General features: G+C 36.4%; 1 protein-coding gene across 1 annotated transcript in view; it reads right to left on the bottom strand.

The window, feature by feature from the left end:
• Positions 1–218: 218 nt before the first annotated feature.
• Positions 219–17112, bottom strand: part of msh3 (mutS homolog 3 (E. coli)) — a 74597-nt gene continuing 57703 nt past the window's right edge. Inside the window, exons 22-24 of the mRNA XM_051108883.1 lie at positions 6887–7013; positions 2695–2863; positions 219–615 (exon numbers count right to left, since the gene is read on the bottom strand). Coding sequence (XP_050964840.1) covers positions 534–615; positions 2695–2863; positions 6887–7013 — 378 coding nt within the window. The 3' untranslated portion in view covers positions 219–533. The remainder of the gene's footprint in view (positions 616–2694; positions 2864–6886; positions 7014–17112) is intronic.

Genomic DNA, 17112 nt, shown 5'->3' on the forward strand with positions numbered 1-17112 from the left:
ATGAACACTCTGTCAGCAATTACCATTCCAAATCTTTATCAGTTATTCTGTAGAACACTCATTTTGCCAATGGTGACCAAAACTGTTTGATTACCAACATTATTTAAATTAAGAAGAAAGAAAGAAAATCATACAAGAGGGTGAGTAAATAATGACAGGATTTTCATTAATAGGTGAATTAATGGAATAAGCACCACAATTTACAGAAAGATGTTTTAATTCCAGTTTAATTAATGTAAATACAACATTACACCAACAATCTTAGAAAGATGCATCATTTGCATCACAGTTTCTTTTTCTAAGGGCACAAATATCCATTTGCTGGTAATATGCTGTATATTACCAGCAAATCTGATAGCCAAAGCACCTGGAGAGTGTCTATATAAAGACATCATTCATAGTTGTAAGATCTGTTGTTGAGTTAACATTAAAATGGCATGAAATGCATGATATATTTAAATACACAATATTCAGTTCCTGTTTGTTTAACCGTTTTTGCAACCATCATCCTACAGGCAAAACCCAAGCTATTATTAGCAACTATAGTTTCTCCAATCCAGCAGTGCTTCCTTATTGGTGATACTCCAGGCATCAGATAACAGTCGCACCATTGTCCTATGTTTGCAAAGACAAAAAGGGGATAATATAATGTTACATACCTCACAATGACAAAGGCTTAATACCTCAGGAAATATTTCATCAAAGACATTTGATAAATTGCTGCTCCTTTAGTGGCTGGAGCAAATACAAATGCATATACACTAAGACTCACTATGGATATTTAAATTTCAATTTGCACTGCAATCTGAATATTAACATTTGAAATTGAAGAATGACTTTTGTCCACTTCCTCTACACTTCAAGCATGTGTTAATAGGAAATACATGGACAACTGGACAAACTGGCTTCCATTTACTGTATGTGAAAATCCATGCAAAGCAGCTGACACAATCGGTTACTATTTTAATTCTGACCATTTTTTAGCATAGGTTTTTAGCACTGACTTTAATGTCTATGATCAAATACAACATACGTGAGTCTACACAATATGTTTGCAAATGGAGCCTCAACCCCATCAAAGGAGAAGTTCACTTCCAGAACAAACATTTATAGATAACTTACTCACCCCCTTGTCATCCAAGATGTTCATGTCTTTCTTTCTTCAGTCGTAAAGAAATTATGTTTTTGAAGAAAACATTTCAGGAATGTTCTCCATATAATGGACTTCTATGTCCATTCAAGTTTAATCTTCCAAAATGCAGTTTAAATGCAGCTTCCAAGGGTCCCAGACGAGGAAGAAGGGTCTTATCTAGCAAAACAATTGGTTATTTTCTAAAAAAATTGACAATTTATATTCTTTTTAACCTCAAATGCACATCTTGTCTAGCTCTGCGTGAACTGTGTGTATTCCAGTTCCCAGTTAGGGAATGTTGAAAAACTCCCATCTCATTTTCTCCTCCAACTTCAAAATCGTCCTACATCGCTGTTTTATCTTTTTTCATAAAGGGCGTCTGATCTTCTTTGCACATTCACTTTGTAAACACTGGGTTGGTACTTCTGCAGCGATATAGGGCGATTTTAAAGTTGGAGGAGCAAATGAGATGGGAGTTTTAGATCCACCCTAAAGCTGGGCTCACACTACAGGATTTTAAGTCCGCTTTTGCCCCGATTTTCCTCTCCCGAGAATCGGAGCAAAAATCCTGTCGAGCACTTCGATCGGTCCTGATGTTCAGCGCAGATTATCTGGTAATGTGAGGCGTTCACAGATTGAATCTTGCACCTCCCGATCTGCTCGCACACAAATCGGGGCCACCCCAATTAATATCAAAGATGTTTGATATTTAGGATTTTAGATTGGGATAATGACGGCTATATGATTACATCACTACTTTCTCAACAGCCAATGCGCAACCGCAAAACAGCTGCTGTATGGTCCGTTGGATAGTGGAGATGGAGGAAACTGCTTTTTGAGTTTTTGTAGTAACACTATCTGTATAATGTGTCGAAAACATACCACAACAGTAAGGAGTAAGAGAAGCTCTGGGGTGAAATCGTCTCAGTTTTGAACATACTAGGTGAGTGTAGAAAGCTGCTAGCAGGCTAGCTAACATATGTAAACACTGCTAAAATGACGATCTGTTGTGTTGAGGGGATCCCTCTGGCATGACAATCTTAATATCTTGTAGTGTGTGATGCACCACGATTTTCAAATCTTGCAGTATGTGCATGTTTAAGATTTCAGAGAAGATAATCTGCAAAGATTCTCCTTATGTGCGTGCTGCAACCAGATTTCATAATCGGTTAGGATTTAAAAAATCTGTTTTGCTAGATAAGACCCTTCTTCCTCGACTGGGATCGTTTAGAGCCCTTTGAAGCTGCTTTTAAACTGCATTTTGGAAGTTCAAACTTAGGGCCACCATAGAAGTCCACCATATGAAGAGAAATCCTGAAAAGTTTTCCTCAAAAAACAATTTCTTTACGACTGAAGAAAGAAAGACATGAACATCTTGGATGACAAGGAGGTGAGTATCTGTATTTTTGTTCCGGGAGTGAACTTCTCCTTTAATACTTTGTACCCTCTTCAGATATTTGTGCCACTGTAAAGTCTTTAATTTGTTCTGAAAGAAGCTCCTCCACAACCCAAAATTACTACAGTGTTCTTTTTTCCATTGTGTAACCAATCAGCCCACGTACCTCCGGCTGTTCACGAGAGCCTCCAACTCTTTGGATTTGAACGCAGCGGTCCTGAGGATGGACTCTGGGATTTCAGCCAGACGTGCTACATTTAGCCCGTAGCTCCTGGCGGCTGCGCCTTCAGTCAGCTGATAGAGAAATGTGATGAACTCTGGCTGCACCTCCTCCTCTAGAAATGAGATCAAGAGAGTTATTAAACACTTTGGAAGCACTACGTGTGTATCAAAGCAATGATAAGAGGATTCAATGTAAAAGAACAAAGGATTCAAGTAAAGAATTTATGAAAACAAGATCCATGATAATCCTTATAATGATGCTACTATATTTATACACTGATAAACTGTCTGCTGCCTAAGTACTACACTGTTTTATGTTATCATTGTAAAATAATGCTAAATTTGATGAATTTATCAAGTATTTAAGCTGTTATACTGGGAGAAGAGAAAGCATTTTAACATTCAAAAAAAAATGAAATGCATTACCTTGAAGTATAAAGTATATGACCAATACTTTGAAAAGGGTCAAATCTGTGAATAATACCCACATGATGGCATAATAACTGAAGAATTTTTGTCTGAGAAAAGATATTTCATCAGTGATGGACATTATAAGGTCACTGAGTTATGCCGAGAACTTTTTCCACAAATTAAACTTCTTCAGTGAAGAACTCACATAAAGTCATTTCTTATGTCATGGTGTGACAGTAACGACACAATTATTATTAACCTTCGTGAATATTTTAAAGCATTTCTTCCAATATGTCTCTTAGAAAATACAGGGATAGGGATTGGGGGGAATTATCTGAACTCTGAATCTGGATGTGGTTTACACATGAATTTTAATGTAGGGAAACTACACAGCACAGTGCAATGAGAAACTGAAGAGGAAAGACTACTTATGCAATAGGATTACTGCCATACACACAAGCTAGTTGTTAAGTAACCACTACCTGGGTCTTGTAACAGTGTTACAAGGATTTAAGGTTCTGGAATTCTCTTTCTTCCTGGAAAAATTACATTTGTACAACAGAACTTTAGAATGCCTGACTCTGATTGGTTGACGGATCTTTCCAAGTTTTCTTTCATGAAGTTTCTACCAATCTACCACAGGAGAAAAAGCAGAGAAAGACACCTGGGCTGACAAGAAATATCTTGAGATGTGCTCAATGTGGTAATCGTGAAATGAGTGAATTAGACTCAGAAACTACCACTCAGGGTTTTCGTCTTTTGCAGTCCACGGCGTAAGAGCAAACGTGATCTGTTGACCTGTCACTGCCTGAAGTCATTTACAGATTACGCAATGTACTACACAACAGATTACCAAATCTATTTCACACGTGAAAGCAACGAAAACATCTCTCATATTTCATACTGACTGATTCAACCATTTCCACTTTCTTGAATATCAAACTAATATTTGAAAAGGATGCTTGGAAACATATCACATGGACCATCTCTTCTCTTTTAAAGGGAAAGTTCACCCGAAGATGAAAATTCATTTACTCACTCTCATGTCATTCCAAACCTAAGACTTTACTTAATCTTCAAAAGACAAATTAAATTATTTTTAAAGAAACCTCACAGGTTTCTGTACCTCCATTGAAAGTCCACGTATCCAAAAAATACTTGCTTCCTATTGATTCATTTCACAATGCTTTTATGATCTATGTTTTGGTTACATTGATTTTCAGTTGAGGAACAAATCTCTCTTGTTTTTTTTTTTTTTAAAAAAAAAAAAAACTAATTTGTGTTTTAAAGATTAACCAAAGTCTCAGGGCTTTGAAATGACATGAGGGTGAGTAAAGGCTGACAGAATTTTCATTTTTGGGTGAACTAACCCTTTCAGGCATGTCAGTAGATAAAATGGAAATGAAACTGTCAAAAAACTTAAAATAAATGAAAACGGTGCATGGAGCACGGAAATTCAATTTGGCATTCAAACACATGTAAAAGTGACATTTGTTATTCTACAACTTAAATGAAAGGCTTTACTGAAAAAAAAAACCCATCATGAAGCAAATCAAAAACATAAAAAAAACAAAAAAAAAAACACTAAGTTAAGAGTTAAGTATTCTGTTCTATTATATTAAAAATAAAGCATTGGACAGAACTATTCCTACAGACAGATCAGACAATAAGTGGATTGACTAACAGAAGGTCTTCAAAAGTGTGCTGAACTCTTTGATCACTCAAGCAGCATAAGGTCAATGCAAAGATAACACGCATGAGTAAGTGATCCATGAAATCCCGAATGACTCAGCTGACATACAGTACAATAGCAAAGGAACTGGTTCAGAGGCTATCAAAACCAGCATATTTCAAGACAATGCACTTCTCATTCCCTACTACTGCTTTATGTGCACAGATGAAATCCCTGATCCAGACACTAAAGGCTTTCACAGATGACATCAAGACAAAGTTAATAAACAGAGGGAAAGGACGGAAACAGTGCCATAACTACAATATGATATGGCTCTAGAACAACAAAAACAGCCTATTAGGCTATTCTCAAAACAAGGGCTTCATCCTCAAATATTTATTATACTGGCTACTGCCATTACTATCACTATTGCACTACTATACAGTCTGACAACTTATGGAAGCTCGTTTCCGCCACTGAATAAAAAATAAATATATATAATAAATATAAATAAATATAAATAAAGTTTTTCTCTCACAATTTTATTTTTTTCCCCTCACAACTGCAAGTTTACAATTCACAATTAATTTTTTTTCTTCTCAGAATTACATGAAACAAGCTAAAAAAAAAAAAGTTTTTTTCTCAGAATTGTGAATAGTGCAATTGCGAGTTATAAAGTCAGAACATCAGGATAAACTTGAGAAATAAACATAAAAACTCCAACGCTATCTCTCAACCAATTCATACATATTTTATGAGGTGGCTAATTTGTATGATTTCCTACGACTTCATTTGTCACCCCAGTGACAGGTAGGTTTAGAGGCCGGGTTAGGGGTAGGTCATTCGTACGAATTGGGGACCTCATAAAATTCGTATGAATTAGCCACCTCGTAAAATATGCACAAACTGGCATGAGTTCGAGTTGAAAACTCACAATTCTGACTTTATTTCTTAGAAATGTGAAATATAAACTTGCAACTGCAAGTTATAAATTCAGAACAACGGCATTAACTCAAGAAATAAACTCCCAGAAAAAGTCCAACGCTATCTCATGACCAATTTATTTGGATTTTACGAGGTAGCTAATTTGTACAAATTCATACGACCTCACTTGTATGATCTTGTATGATCTGTGTAGACGCCAGTGACAGGTAGATTTAGAGGCGGGGCTAGGGGTAGGACATTCATACGAATTTATATGAATTAGGGACCTTGTGAAATATGTACGATTTAGCACAAATCGTACAAAATTCATATAAATTAGTGTGCCTTGTAAAATGTGTATGAATTGAAATGAGATCGGATTGAAAACCTTATTTCTCGCAATTCTGACTTTTTTTCTTAGACATGTGAAATCTAAACTCGCAATTGTGAGTTATAAAGTCAAAACAGTGGAATATAAACTCGCAATAGCAAGAAATATTCAGACTTTTCTCTTGCAAATGCGAGTTTGTATCTCACAATTCTTACCGTTTTGCTCGCAATTCTGACTTTTTTTCTCAGCATTGAGAGATATAAATTTGCAATTGCGAGTTATAAAATCCAATTCTAAGAGGGGAAAAAAGGCTGATATGTTCTCAGAATTGCGAGTTTATCTCCCAATTCTGACTTTAAAACTTGCAACTGCAAGATTACATCACGCAATTCTGAAAAAAGTCAGCACTGCGAGACATAAATTCGCAATTGCAAGGAAAAAAAGGTCAGAATTGTGAGATAAAAAGTTGCAATTACCTTTCATCTTTTTTGTTCAGTGAACGAAATGGGCTTTCATAACGACTGGAGTACAACTGCAGAAAATTTTGCTTTGCCATCACAGGAATAAATTATATCATAAAATATATATAAATATTAATGTATTAATTACAATATTTTATTTGTTTTATTGTATTTTCAAATAAATGCAGCCTTGGATAGGCTAAGAGTCTTCTTTTGAAAACATTCTTATCACAACAACTCGTACCGACCCCAAACTTTTGAATAGAAGCATATATATAGCTCAGTCCCAACTCTAGAAAATGATGCAATGTGAGTTGGTAGATAAATCCACACTTACCATCAGAAGTGCTCTCTGGTTCATTCAGCAGGAAAGCCATGTGGTAGTTCCCCACATGCTGCGGGTACAAGTGCTCCAGCTCACACAATGGAGGGTAGTGGGTCACAAACAACGTCATACACTTCACCTGCAGAAGCAAATAGAAAAGAAAAACAATCAAACTTCACACATTTGAACATCATGGTGAAGCTGTCATTTCTGCACTACCAGCATTAGACACACTTTGACAAAGTTTTACCTGAAAATTTAAAACATCTACAAAGCATTTGCTAAGGTGCTTTGACCCTCAAGTTGTTCCAAACCTTGTTCTGTTAAACACAGAAAAAGATTTATTGAAGAATGTTGGTAATCAAACAGTTGACAGCCACTATTGACATCTGTACTATGGAAGTTATTGGCTACAGTCAGTCTTTCTCAAAGAAAGTCAATGGCTTTCATCAACCAACCATCCTTCAAAATATCTTCTTGAGTGGTTACCAGAAGAAAAAAAATCATACAGGTTTGGAACAATTTAAGGGTGAGAAAATGATGACAGATTTTTCATTCATGAAAATTACGAGTCATTCAGTCAGTGTTATTTTTGAGGGATATTTGATTGTTGTCAAGAAAAAACAAACTAAATCAGAACAGCTTGAACAACTGCCAAGTTTGGTGAATACAGCTTGAAAGCTGCAGTCAGAAAGAATCTAGACTAACTTCACCTCTACTACTTAAGACAATACATTACAAATCAGCAGCAACTATAATCAAAACTCAATATCACAAATCTATTCAAGGAGTAACAATATAGATTTGGTTACTCAGCATCCTGCTTCCATATGACTGCGTGACAGAGCGAGACATCCTTGAGCCAGATGCACAAACCACGCAAACAGCAACCACCCCCTCACTCGCCATTTACGAACATTATCAGCAGCCCGGCAGACAGCGTGCGCGTCTGTGTGCATCGCGTTACCACCTCACCAATGCGCACATTTCATTCCAGAGAGGAGACGTGTTCATTTCTCCATTTATTGATGCATTTGTTTCTTTAGCAGGCTCAGGGGAGGCACTGAGCTGAAGTGTGAATGAGAGACGTGCAGAAGATACACAAAAAGAGCAGTGAAGCCGAACAAGAGGCACGTCATTTTTTATTTGTTTTTTTGTGATGTAGTCTTTACTTTGATGGAGGTTTTGGAGACTTTTAATGCAAGGCTTCTATCTTGCCCATCACTATCAAATACGATTAGCGTCATCTGTGAATGCATAGGAGGAACATTATTGAAGCTGAATATATTGTATTGGTCAGCAAGTTTTTAAAAATCGACGAAGCATAAAAAGTAGGGAGAATTCCTGGGGCATTGCTTCTACACAAAGTCTTGTTTGTGGCAATATTCATGTTTGATGTGAAAGGCGACTAAATGAAAAAATATGTTACAATTAAAACAGACAGTTACATATAGGCACACTTTTCAGAATGAAGTCTGGTCCACAATAACTATTCTGACCAAAAACTGCTCATTAAAAAGAAAATATATCATCTGATCAGTAGGTAAAACAACCAACTAAAGCATGTTTCAATTACTTGATGTTAAGGGACAAACACAGTCTTTAGAGCAAAGCTGTGAATAAAGATTTCTCATTTACTTTAAAAGTACAAGTTGTCATTCAAAGTTTGGGGCTGGTAAAGTTTTTTTGAAATATCTTTTATGCACATCAAGCCTAAAAAGCATAAAAAATTGTTTTCCTTTTTAATATATTGTAATATATTTTAAGAAATACTTTATTCCTATGATGCATAGCTGAATTTTCAGCAGTCTGCAGTCTTTTTCACAAATTTGATGCAGTGTGTATGGAACCAAACTGAACAGCTAATTGCTAATGACGTATTTGAATGCATATCAGAGTTGTCTTTTTTTTATTATGTGTGGTGCAAGAAACCACAGGGTACATTTAGCCTCATTAGTGTTGCCAGATCTTGCTAGAAAAAAAGCCTGTAATAAACTCAAGTCCAAACACATTATCTTGGAAAAAAGCCACATACCAAAATCTATTTTATTAACTCCATAAACTGGACTGCTTTATGTGCTGAGCCCAAACAACAAACCCAAAGACGCTTAAAAGACAGTTCATCCAAAAATGAAAATTCTGTCATTAATTACTCACCCTCATGTTGTGCCAAACCCGTAAGACCTTCATTCATCTTCAGAACACAAGTTAAGATATTTTTGATGAAATCCGAGAGCTTTCTGACCCTGCAGACAGTAATACAACTACCACATTCAAGGACCAGAAAGGTAGTAAGAACATTGTTAAAATAGTCCATGTGACTTCAGTGGTTCACGGTGGTATTTTAACAATGTCCTTGCTACCGTTCTGGGCCTTGAATGTGGTAGTTGCATTGCTGTCTATGCATGGTTTGGAATTACTTGAGAGCGAGTAATTATTGACAAAATTATCCCTTTAATTATTGACCCTTCGCAAACAGCTTGATTGACAGGCGATCTGACCAATCATAACACACAAATCCACCATTCTGTCCGACAAACAAATTACACAGGAGAGCAGATTAACTTCAGTGGACGTAAACTTTGCGCTGCAACGTATTTTTCCACTGTGTGAGAACATGATCTGTAGCGTGAGAGCGGCATTGTTTGTCGTACATAGCAACAGTAAGTAGGGCGGGTTTTTGCGAAGGGTCAATTGCTTTCATAAACATTAATAAGTGCGCTCAGCAAAGTAGCCTTCCAAACATAAACAAAATACAATGGGTCTGTTGATTGCGGTTTAGTAAAATTTACAGAATATAAGTCATTGGTGGCTGCATTATAACTTTGGTCAGAAATAGCAGATAATTTGGCCAGAAATGGTAAGCTGCCAAAATGTTGCTACTTTCCTGTCGTTCCAAACCCATAAGACCTTCATTCATCTTCAGAACACAAATTAAGATATTTTTGATGAAATCTGAGAGCTTTCTGACCCTGCATAGACAGCAATGCAACTGACATGTTCAAGGCTCAAAAATGTAGTAAGGACATCATTAAAATAGTCTGTGTGATGTCAGTGGTTCAACTTTATTGTTATGAAGCTATGAGAATACTTTTTGTGTGTAAAGAAAACCAAAAAACTACTTAATTTAAGAATTTCTTCTCATCTGTGTCAGTCGACGCACATTAAAGAGAGTACCACGACGCATGCGGTACATGGCACACCAATTTTTGGTGAAATTCAGTTGTAACTAAAAAATTTTACAGTGAGTGTGTGGCCTTTGTTTCCTGGCATGTGGATAAAGACCTTATCCTGAAAATATCCTGGAAAGGATGCAAAGCCAGTAGGGCCCTATGATTTCCACAATGCAGAAAACACGGATGAAACCTTAGAATCCAGTCATAAAACGGAATTTACTAAATAACGCGGAATGTCACAGAATTTGTCAAAGTTTGAATGAATTAATCAAAAGCAGGTCATTACACTTAAATCAAACTGCAATATGGACTAGTATCTGTAAATATTACACCGCAAAAATACCATTTAAATGTGAATCTTGCATGTTCTCTGTGTCTCTCTTTTAATGAATGGAGCAGACGAGCGGTTTTGTTTACTACACACACGGAAGCACGCATGACGCTCGCGGTGATTTCAGCATTTGACCGTTCCAAGACATTGTGCCAGAAATATATTACTACTACTACTACTACTACTAAAATTAAACAAAGATTATTTTTTAGGGTATAATCACACAACATTTCTTCCATGTTTTAGTTTTAATAGTAAATTCCCCTTTGTTTGCAAAAAAAAAAAAAAAAAAAAAAAAAAAAAAAAAGTTTGCTTAATTTTCAATAAGTAAAAGATAAATTAAATTAATGTTTTATGCCTTCATTTGATAACCAGAACACTTTAAATACACAACACAGAATTTCTGAGGGTAAAACAAACCTATTAAAGGCTATTTTAAGAATAAATTTGAATAAATTAAGTATGCATTTAAATAATTAGACATGCTAAAACACAGAATTTGGTAACAATAAAACATATGGTGAAAAAAAATAAAACATTTCATAGGGCCCTAATCATGTCATTTTTGTTAAACCTTTATTAAACTGACATGAAATTGTATGCGTTTCATGTTTTAATTAATTAGACATGCTCTTTGATTAATAACATTGAATTTACCATTTAAAAGGAGTTGAGAAAAATTAAAATGGAAAAAAAACAGATTCCAGAAAAATGTAAACTGAAATAAAACTGATTTCATAGGGTGCTAAGCCAGCTACACAGATCGTAATGTACAATTAAGACCGCTTGTTTGACTTCAGACAAATAATTTATCTGTCCGTATAACAGAGCAATTGCAGAGTCATGCGACACAATCATAGCTAAACACATTTGATGTCTAATATACAGTCATGTGAAGCAGAACCTCAAAACTGAAAGAAAAAACAAGGATAAAAACCCAGAGTCCAGTATGACGAAACTAGCAGCCACTGAGAGCAAAGGAGAGCACTTCAAGGCCAGTTTAACGCACAACAAGAGGAAAAGCTTTTGTTTGAGATTTAGTGCGAAGTTCCGACTGACATGACGCCGTCTTTAGCCCACCTCCTCACTTATTTCAACTCTCAGATATCTCAACTAAGTACTGAGGAGGGACTCTGTCTGCCTCTCACATGTGCTCCGAGTGCTTTGCTATGGCAACCAGCGCTGCTCCACTACCTATTGCTCACAGAAGAAAGTTCTGCGTCAAGGTTGCTCACAATGCATCATTCAACGGTGTTACACAACAAACGTATTTACATTCTTAAATACAGCGCAGGTGAATGACTGAGCCTTGTTGCCATGGCGATGTGCAGACACTCTCTGCAAGATGCTGCCAGGACACATGTACGCACTGTAAAGGCAAACGGGCATGGACAAAAAGCTATTCTAATGCGAAGGGGGAATTTCAATATGAAGCGCACGCTTGAACAAATGCTGAAGCATTTCATTTTCGAACCTCTGTGAGCACTCAGTGTCACAGCTCCAGCCTGAGCATATAATTCTCATGATATTCTCAGTGGATTCTAGTATACAGAGCAAGACTGCATTTGTACATTTTCTTAATGTTGCTTGCCTGTAAAAAGTCACCACCACCTTGTTAGGATGTTGGTATGTAGCTACCGCACAGTTCAGAAAAGATTTCTATGCACTGCTAAGGAATTGCTACGGTATTCTGGGTGGTTGCTTGTTGATTGAACCCACAAGTCTCTATGACATGATCTCTGGATATGTGCGAGGCCTCTTTTCAATGCTTTTTTCAAGCCTGTGGAATTCATCTGGGTGTAGGTTTGACTGAAAATAACTATATTCAAAAGTTTGGGATTAGTAAGATTTTTAGCGTTGTTTGAAGAAGTCTCTTATGCTCAGTGATCAAAAATACAGAAAAAAATATTAAGATATTATTGCAATTTAAAACAACAGTTTTCTATTTTACTATACTTTAAAATATAATTTATTTTAGTGATGCAAAACTGAATTTTCAGTATCATTACTCCAGTCTTCACTGTCACATGATCATTCAGAAATCATTCTAATATGTTGACTTATTATCAATGTTGGAAAGAGCTGTGCTGCTTGATATTTTTTTGAAACTTTTAATACTTTTTCAGGATTTTTTTGAAGAATAAAAAGTTAAAAATAACAGCATCTTTTCTAACAATATAGATCTTTACTATCGCTTTTTATCAATTTAACACATCCTTGCTGAACAAAAGTATTAATTTCTTTTGAACAAAGAAAGAAAGAAATTCACTGACACCTAAACTTTGAAAGATAGTGTATATTGTTACAAAAGATTTCTATTTTAATGAATGCTGTTCTTCTTAACGTCTTATTCATCAAAAAATCCTGAAAAAGTACCACAGATCAAAAAAAAAAAAAAAAAAAAAACTATTATTAAGCATTAAGCAGCACAACGGTTTCCAACACTAATAATAAATCAGCATATTAGAATGATTTCTGGAGGATCATGTGGCACTCAAGACTGGAGTAATGATGATAAAATTTCTGCTTTGCATCACAGGAATAAATTATATTTTAGAGTACATTAAAACAGAAAACCATTATTTTTTCTATATTTTAAATCAAATAAACAGCCTTGATGAGCAGAAAAGACTTCTATAATTGTTTTTACTGTGATAATACTGTATCAAAATGCAGTGGGCATAAGAGACTTCCTACTATATAACTAAATAAAAAACCCTAATACATTTTGTAGTGCCCAGCTTTTAAAGCAACTCAAAGTTAACTAAATTAAACTAAGTAAATAAAAAAAAAGAAAAAAAAAAAAAAGGAGTTGGAAAATGTGTCAGGATAATGTATTACTTAATGAATTAATTGAATTAATTAAAGGGATAGATCACCCAGAAATGAAAATCTGTCATTTAATTACTCACCCTCATGTCGTTCCGAACTCATAAGACCTTTGTTCATCTTCAGAACACAAAATATTAAAGATATTTTTGATGAAATCCGAGAGCTTTCTGACCCTGCATAGACAGCAAGGCAACTACCATGTTCACGACCAAGAAGGATAGTAAGAAAATCGATAAAATAGTCCATGTTACATCAGTTGTTCAACCGTAATGTTATGAATATTATCATAGATTCATAACATTACGGTTAAACCACTGATGTCACATGGACTATTTTATCGATGTCCTTACTATGTTTCTGGGTCTTCAACGTGCCAGTTGCATTGTTGTCTATGCAGGGTTATAAAGCTCTCGGATTTCATCAAAAATATCTTAATTTGTGTTCCAAAGATAAACGAAGCTCTGATGGGTTTGGAATGACATGTTGGTGAGTAATTAATGACAGAATTTTCAGTTTCAGGTGAACTATGGCTTTAATGAACTACTGATTTACAACAAAAAAGCCTCATTGTTAGACTGCACAAAACAACAAACCCTTAACCCCAACTATGAGCAACAGTGATAATGAGGCTTGCCTTAAAAAGGACCACCATGTATTTAAACACAGTCATTTTGTTTTCCATAATACATCAACAGCTTTTGAAACAAACAGCTCATGCCAATTCCGTGAGCAATGAGCATCAGATGGTCAGTGAATGGCCCATGGCTGTGCCGTCTGACACTGTGTCCCCCACCAGGCGAGACGCACGTTTCCAGTGACTAATTTGTCGGTAATTTGTCAAGTAATTTGACTCACCTCGCTGTAAGCGAACATGTACCATGACGTGGCACAATAACACCCAATCAGAACATATTTGATGTTTAATGTACTGTTATGTAGAGCTTTCATTCAAGTAAAATGAACTGAAAGAAAGATAATTTAGGCTTTGTTGCATCATAAGGCTGAGATGTAACGGTAAAGGTGGCATGAAAAGGTAAGAGAAAACAAACATCACCATTCAAATAGCTATAAAACACACAGTTAATTAATAACATGCCAGACATGGCAAAAATAACAAGCTTACCGATACTCCGTTGAAAGCATAAATATTCTATATGCCTGGTACCACATTCCCTATTCATGTTGATGATTATCTTAGATTACTAGTCAAAGAACAGACAGAAATCCATCACCCTGCTATAAGGACAAACCCTCTACAATAAAAACCTCTGAGTAAGAGAGGAAAAAAAGGGCAGAACAGGTGAACAATGTGAAAAGCATCTGGGAAGAAGACAAACAGCAACAATGCCTTGGCTATTCTGCATCACAGCTGAGTTGTGGAAAACAAGCCCATCCATGTGCCAATAAATAAATAACTCCAGCCTGAGGCAGTATCAGTACAAGAGACCTGTGGTGGGAGAAAGAGAGCAAAATAGAAAAAGAAAGAGTGATAGATCTTGCACCTGAGCCAAAGCCATAGAGACACACAACATTATGCAATACCCAATGGAGGTCACCCTCTGACAGCCCAAACACCAGCACAGCTTCTAAAGTGACGTTTACCTTCAATATGAGCAACTACAGCCAACAACCAACTAATTAGCACTTTTAATTTGCCACACACAAGATATGATTGCCAATTTTACTAGGATCCAATTGTTTCACTTGGCAGCAAAATTTAGTGTTCACAGTGGTGAACTTATATATTGACAATCATTTGCTGCTAAATTTATACCTGTAGAAAATGTCATATATAAGACAAAATCAATGTAGTATAAACAATACATCAAAATATCAGATTAAATTAAAGCTAAAGGGCCCTATCATACACCCGGCGCCTTGCACCGCAATTGATTTTTGCTAGTTTCAGCCCGACCCATTTATTCGCCCGTGGGCATGCTGGTCTGAAAACGAGGTGTGTTCAGGCACATTGTTGGCGCGCTGTTATTTTGAGGCAACTGAAATACACTGCGCCACTGACCAACTAAAACCTTGTCTAAAGTCAATGGCGCAATAGTTTTCTTGTTATTTAAAGAGCGTGTTAGAAATACGCGCCTATAGGCAGGTGCACAATGCTATGTTACACACACAGAGATGCACATCAGCACACAAACATGCCAAATATTAAAAATGAAAGGATTACAATGTAAAAGATTATTATTATTATTGTGTAAATAAATATAAAAATGCCTACAGGTCATAATAAATAGTTCAGCAAGGAGGGGAGAGTTTTAAAAGGGGGTGCACAGTAACTCATTTGAGTGGGCTCGGCCAATGAATGCCCCCCTTTGCGTCGGCCCTGCTCTCTGGAGAAGCGTTCAGCCTTTGTTCTTGCAAATTCCGCCGTGTAAATAGTGAATCCGCCATGGCGCAAGCGCAGCTGGCTCTTGAAGGGAATGGGAGATGAGACTCTGATTAGTTTAAATGCATGTTATGCCCAAAACACACAGCGACCGTTTTTCCCGTCCTTAAAATAGCAAAAGTGGATTCGGACATGCCCCAAGTGCACCTGCGCAGTGCGCTTTAGACTATGTGCTTAGATCGCTAAAATAGGGCACTAAGTGTGAAATTTCTGGTCCGCTAGTGTCCCAAAAAACACATTTCACTTTGAGTTGCATTTTGTATATAAATGTGTGATGCACTCTTGAATCTTGAAAACTTGAAATTTGAAAAAATGTTTTTAAAATTCAGTAGGTTTACACTTTAAACCTACACTTTAACTGTCAGCCATTGGTCGTAAAAACAGATAATCCCACCCCAAACTCACACCACTGGTTGAGTCATGGCTGCCGTGCTGGTCAAACTAACAGAACAATGTTAAAAACATTTAAGCTTTTGGGAAAAATCAACCTACCAGCTTAATCGAAAAAATCTACACTAAGCAGCTGAAAACAAGCGTGTCTCACAGGAGAATGTACTGTGTCCCAAAGGACGGACTGGTGTGAGATATTTTTTTGTGTGTCGGGGGGGAAACATGCTCCCTTGAGTCCAGCATATCCCTTGATGTTTTGCTTTGGAGTATAAACCATTAAGTCTCACTACCCAGAGAATTTTTGACCTTGTTGCAATTGGAAGAAAAACATTTTTCATTTCTGTCAGAATGGCACTCACTATGACATGCTGCATGTCAAACATTCAAATGCTGCCAGATGCCAGAGAACTGTTATTAAAACTGTGAATGGTTTAATTAACTTTACACGTTCAACGAAGGCATCACTTTGGCTCCTGTGATTCCAGACTGTGACTCATGTGAGTTTTCATTTAGCAGGTAAACACAGCTGTCCAATCAGAATGTCATTTTAACACATCTAACGTGGTTGTTCTCCTGTGAGTAGTCTTTACCTGTCAAATTTGCAAGTTAACAAAGCACACGGGAGATGCAAAGTATTCCTTGAATACCAAAGAACCGAAAACCTTCCATTTAACATCTTATGGGTCCTCTCAACAGTCACGACTTTGCATTTTAGTTTGGAGTGAGAAGAGAAATCAGAATATGAGGACAAGAATATTATCTTTAATTGGGTACATTAGGTACACCTTACTAGTACCAGCTTTAATCCCCTGTTGCTGCACAACCATGATGCAAATCTCCACCACATCCCAAAGATGCTCTATTGGATTGAGTTTTGGTGACTTTGGATGCCTTTTGAGGATAGTAAACTCACTATCATGTTCAAGAAACCAGTCTGAGATGATTTGTGACACATTAACCTACTTGAAGTAGTCATCATTACACTCTTAAAAATAAAGGTGCTTCACGATGCCATAGAAGAACGTTTTTTGTTTAAATTGTTCCATAAAGAACCTTTAACATTTGAAGAACATTTTTGTTTCACAAAAGGTTTGTCGTGGCAAAAGGA

Source organism: Labeo rohita, chromosome 5 (genome assembly GCF_022985175.1).
Source record: "Labeo rohita strain BAU-BD-2019 chromosome 5, IGBB_LRoh.1.0, whole genome shotgun sequence".
Lineage (NCBI taxonomy): Eukaryota > Metazoa > Chordata > Actinopteri > Cypriniformes > Cyprinidae > Labeo > Labeo rohita.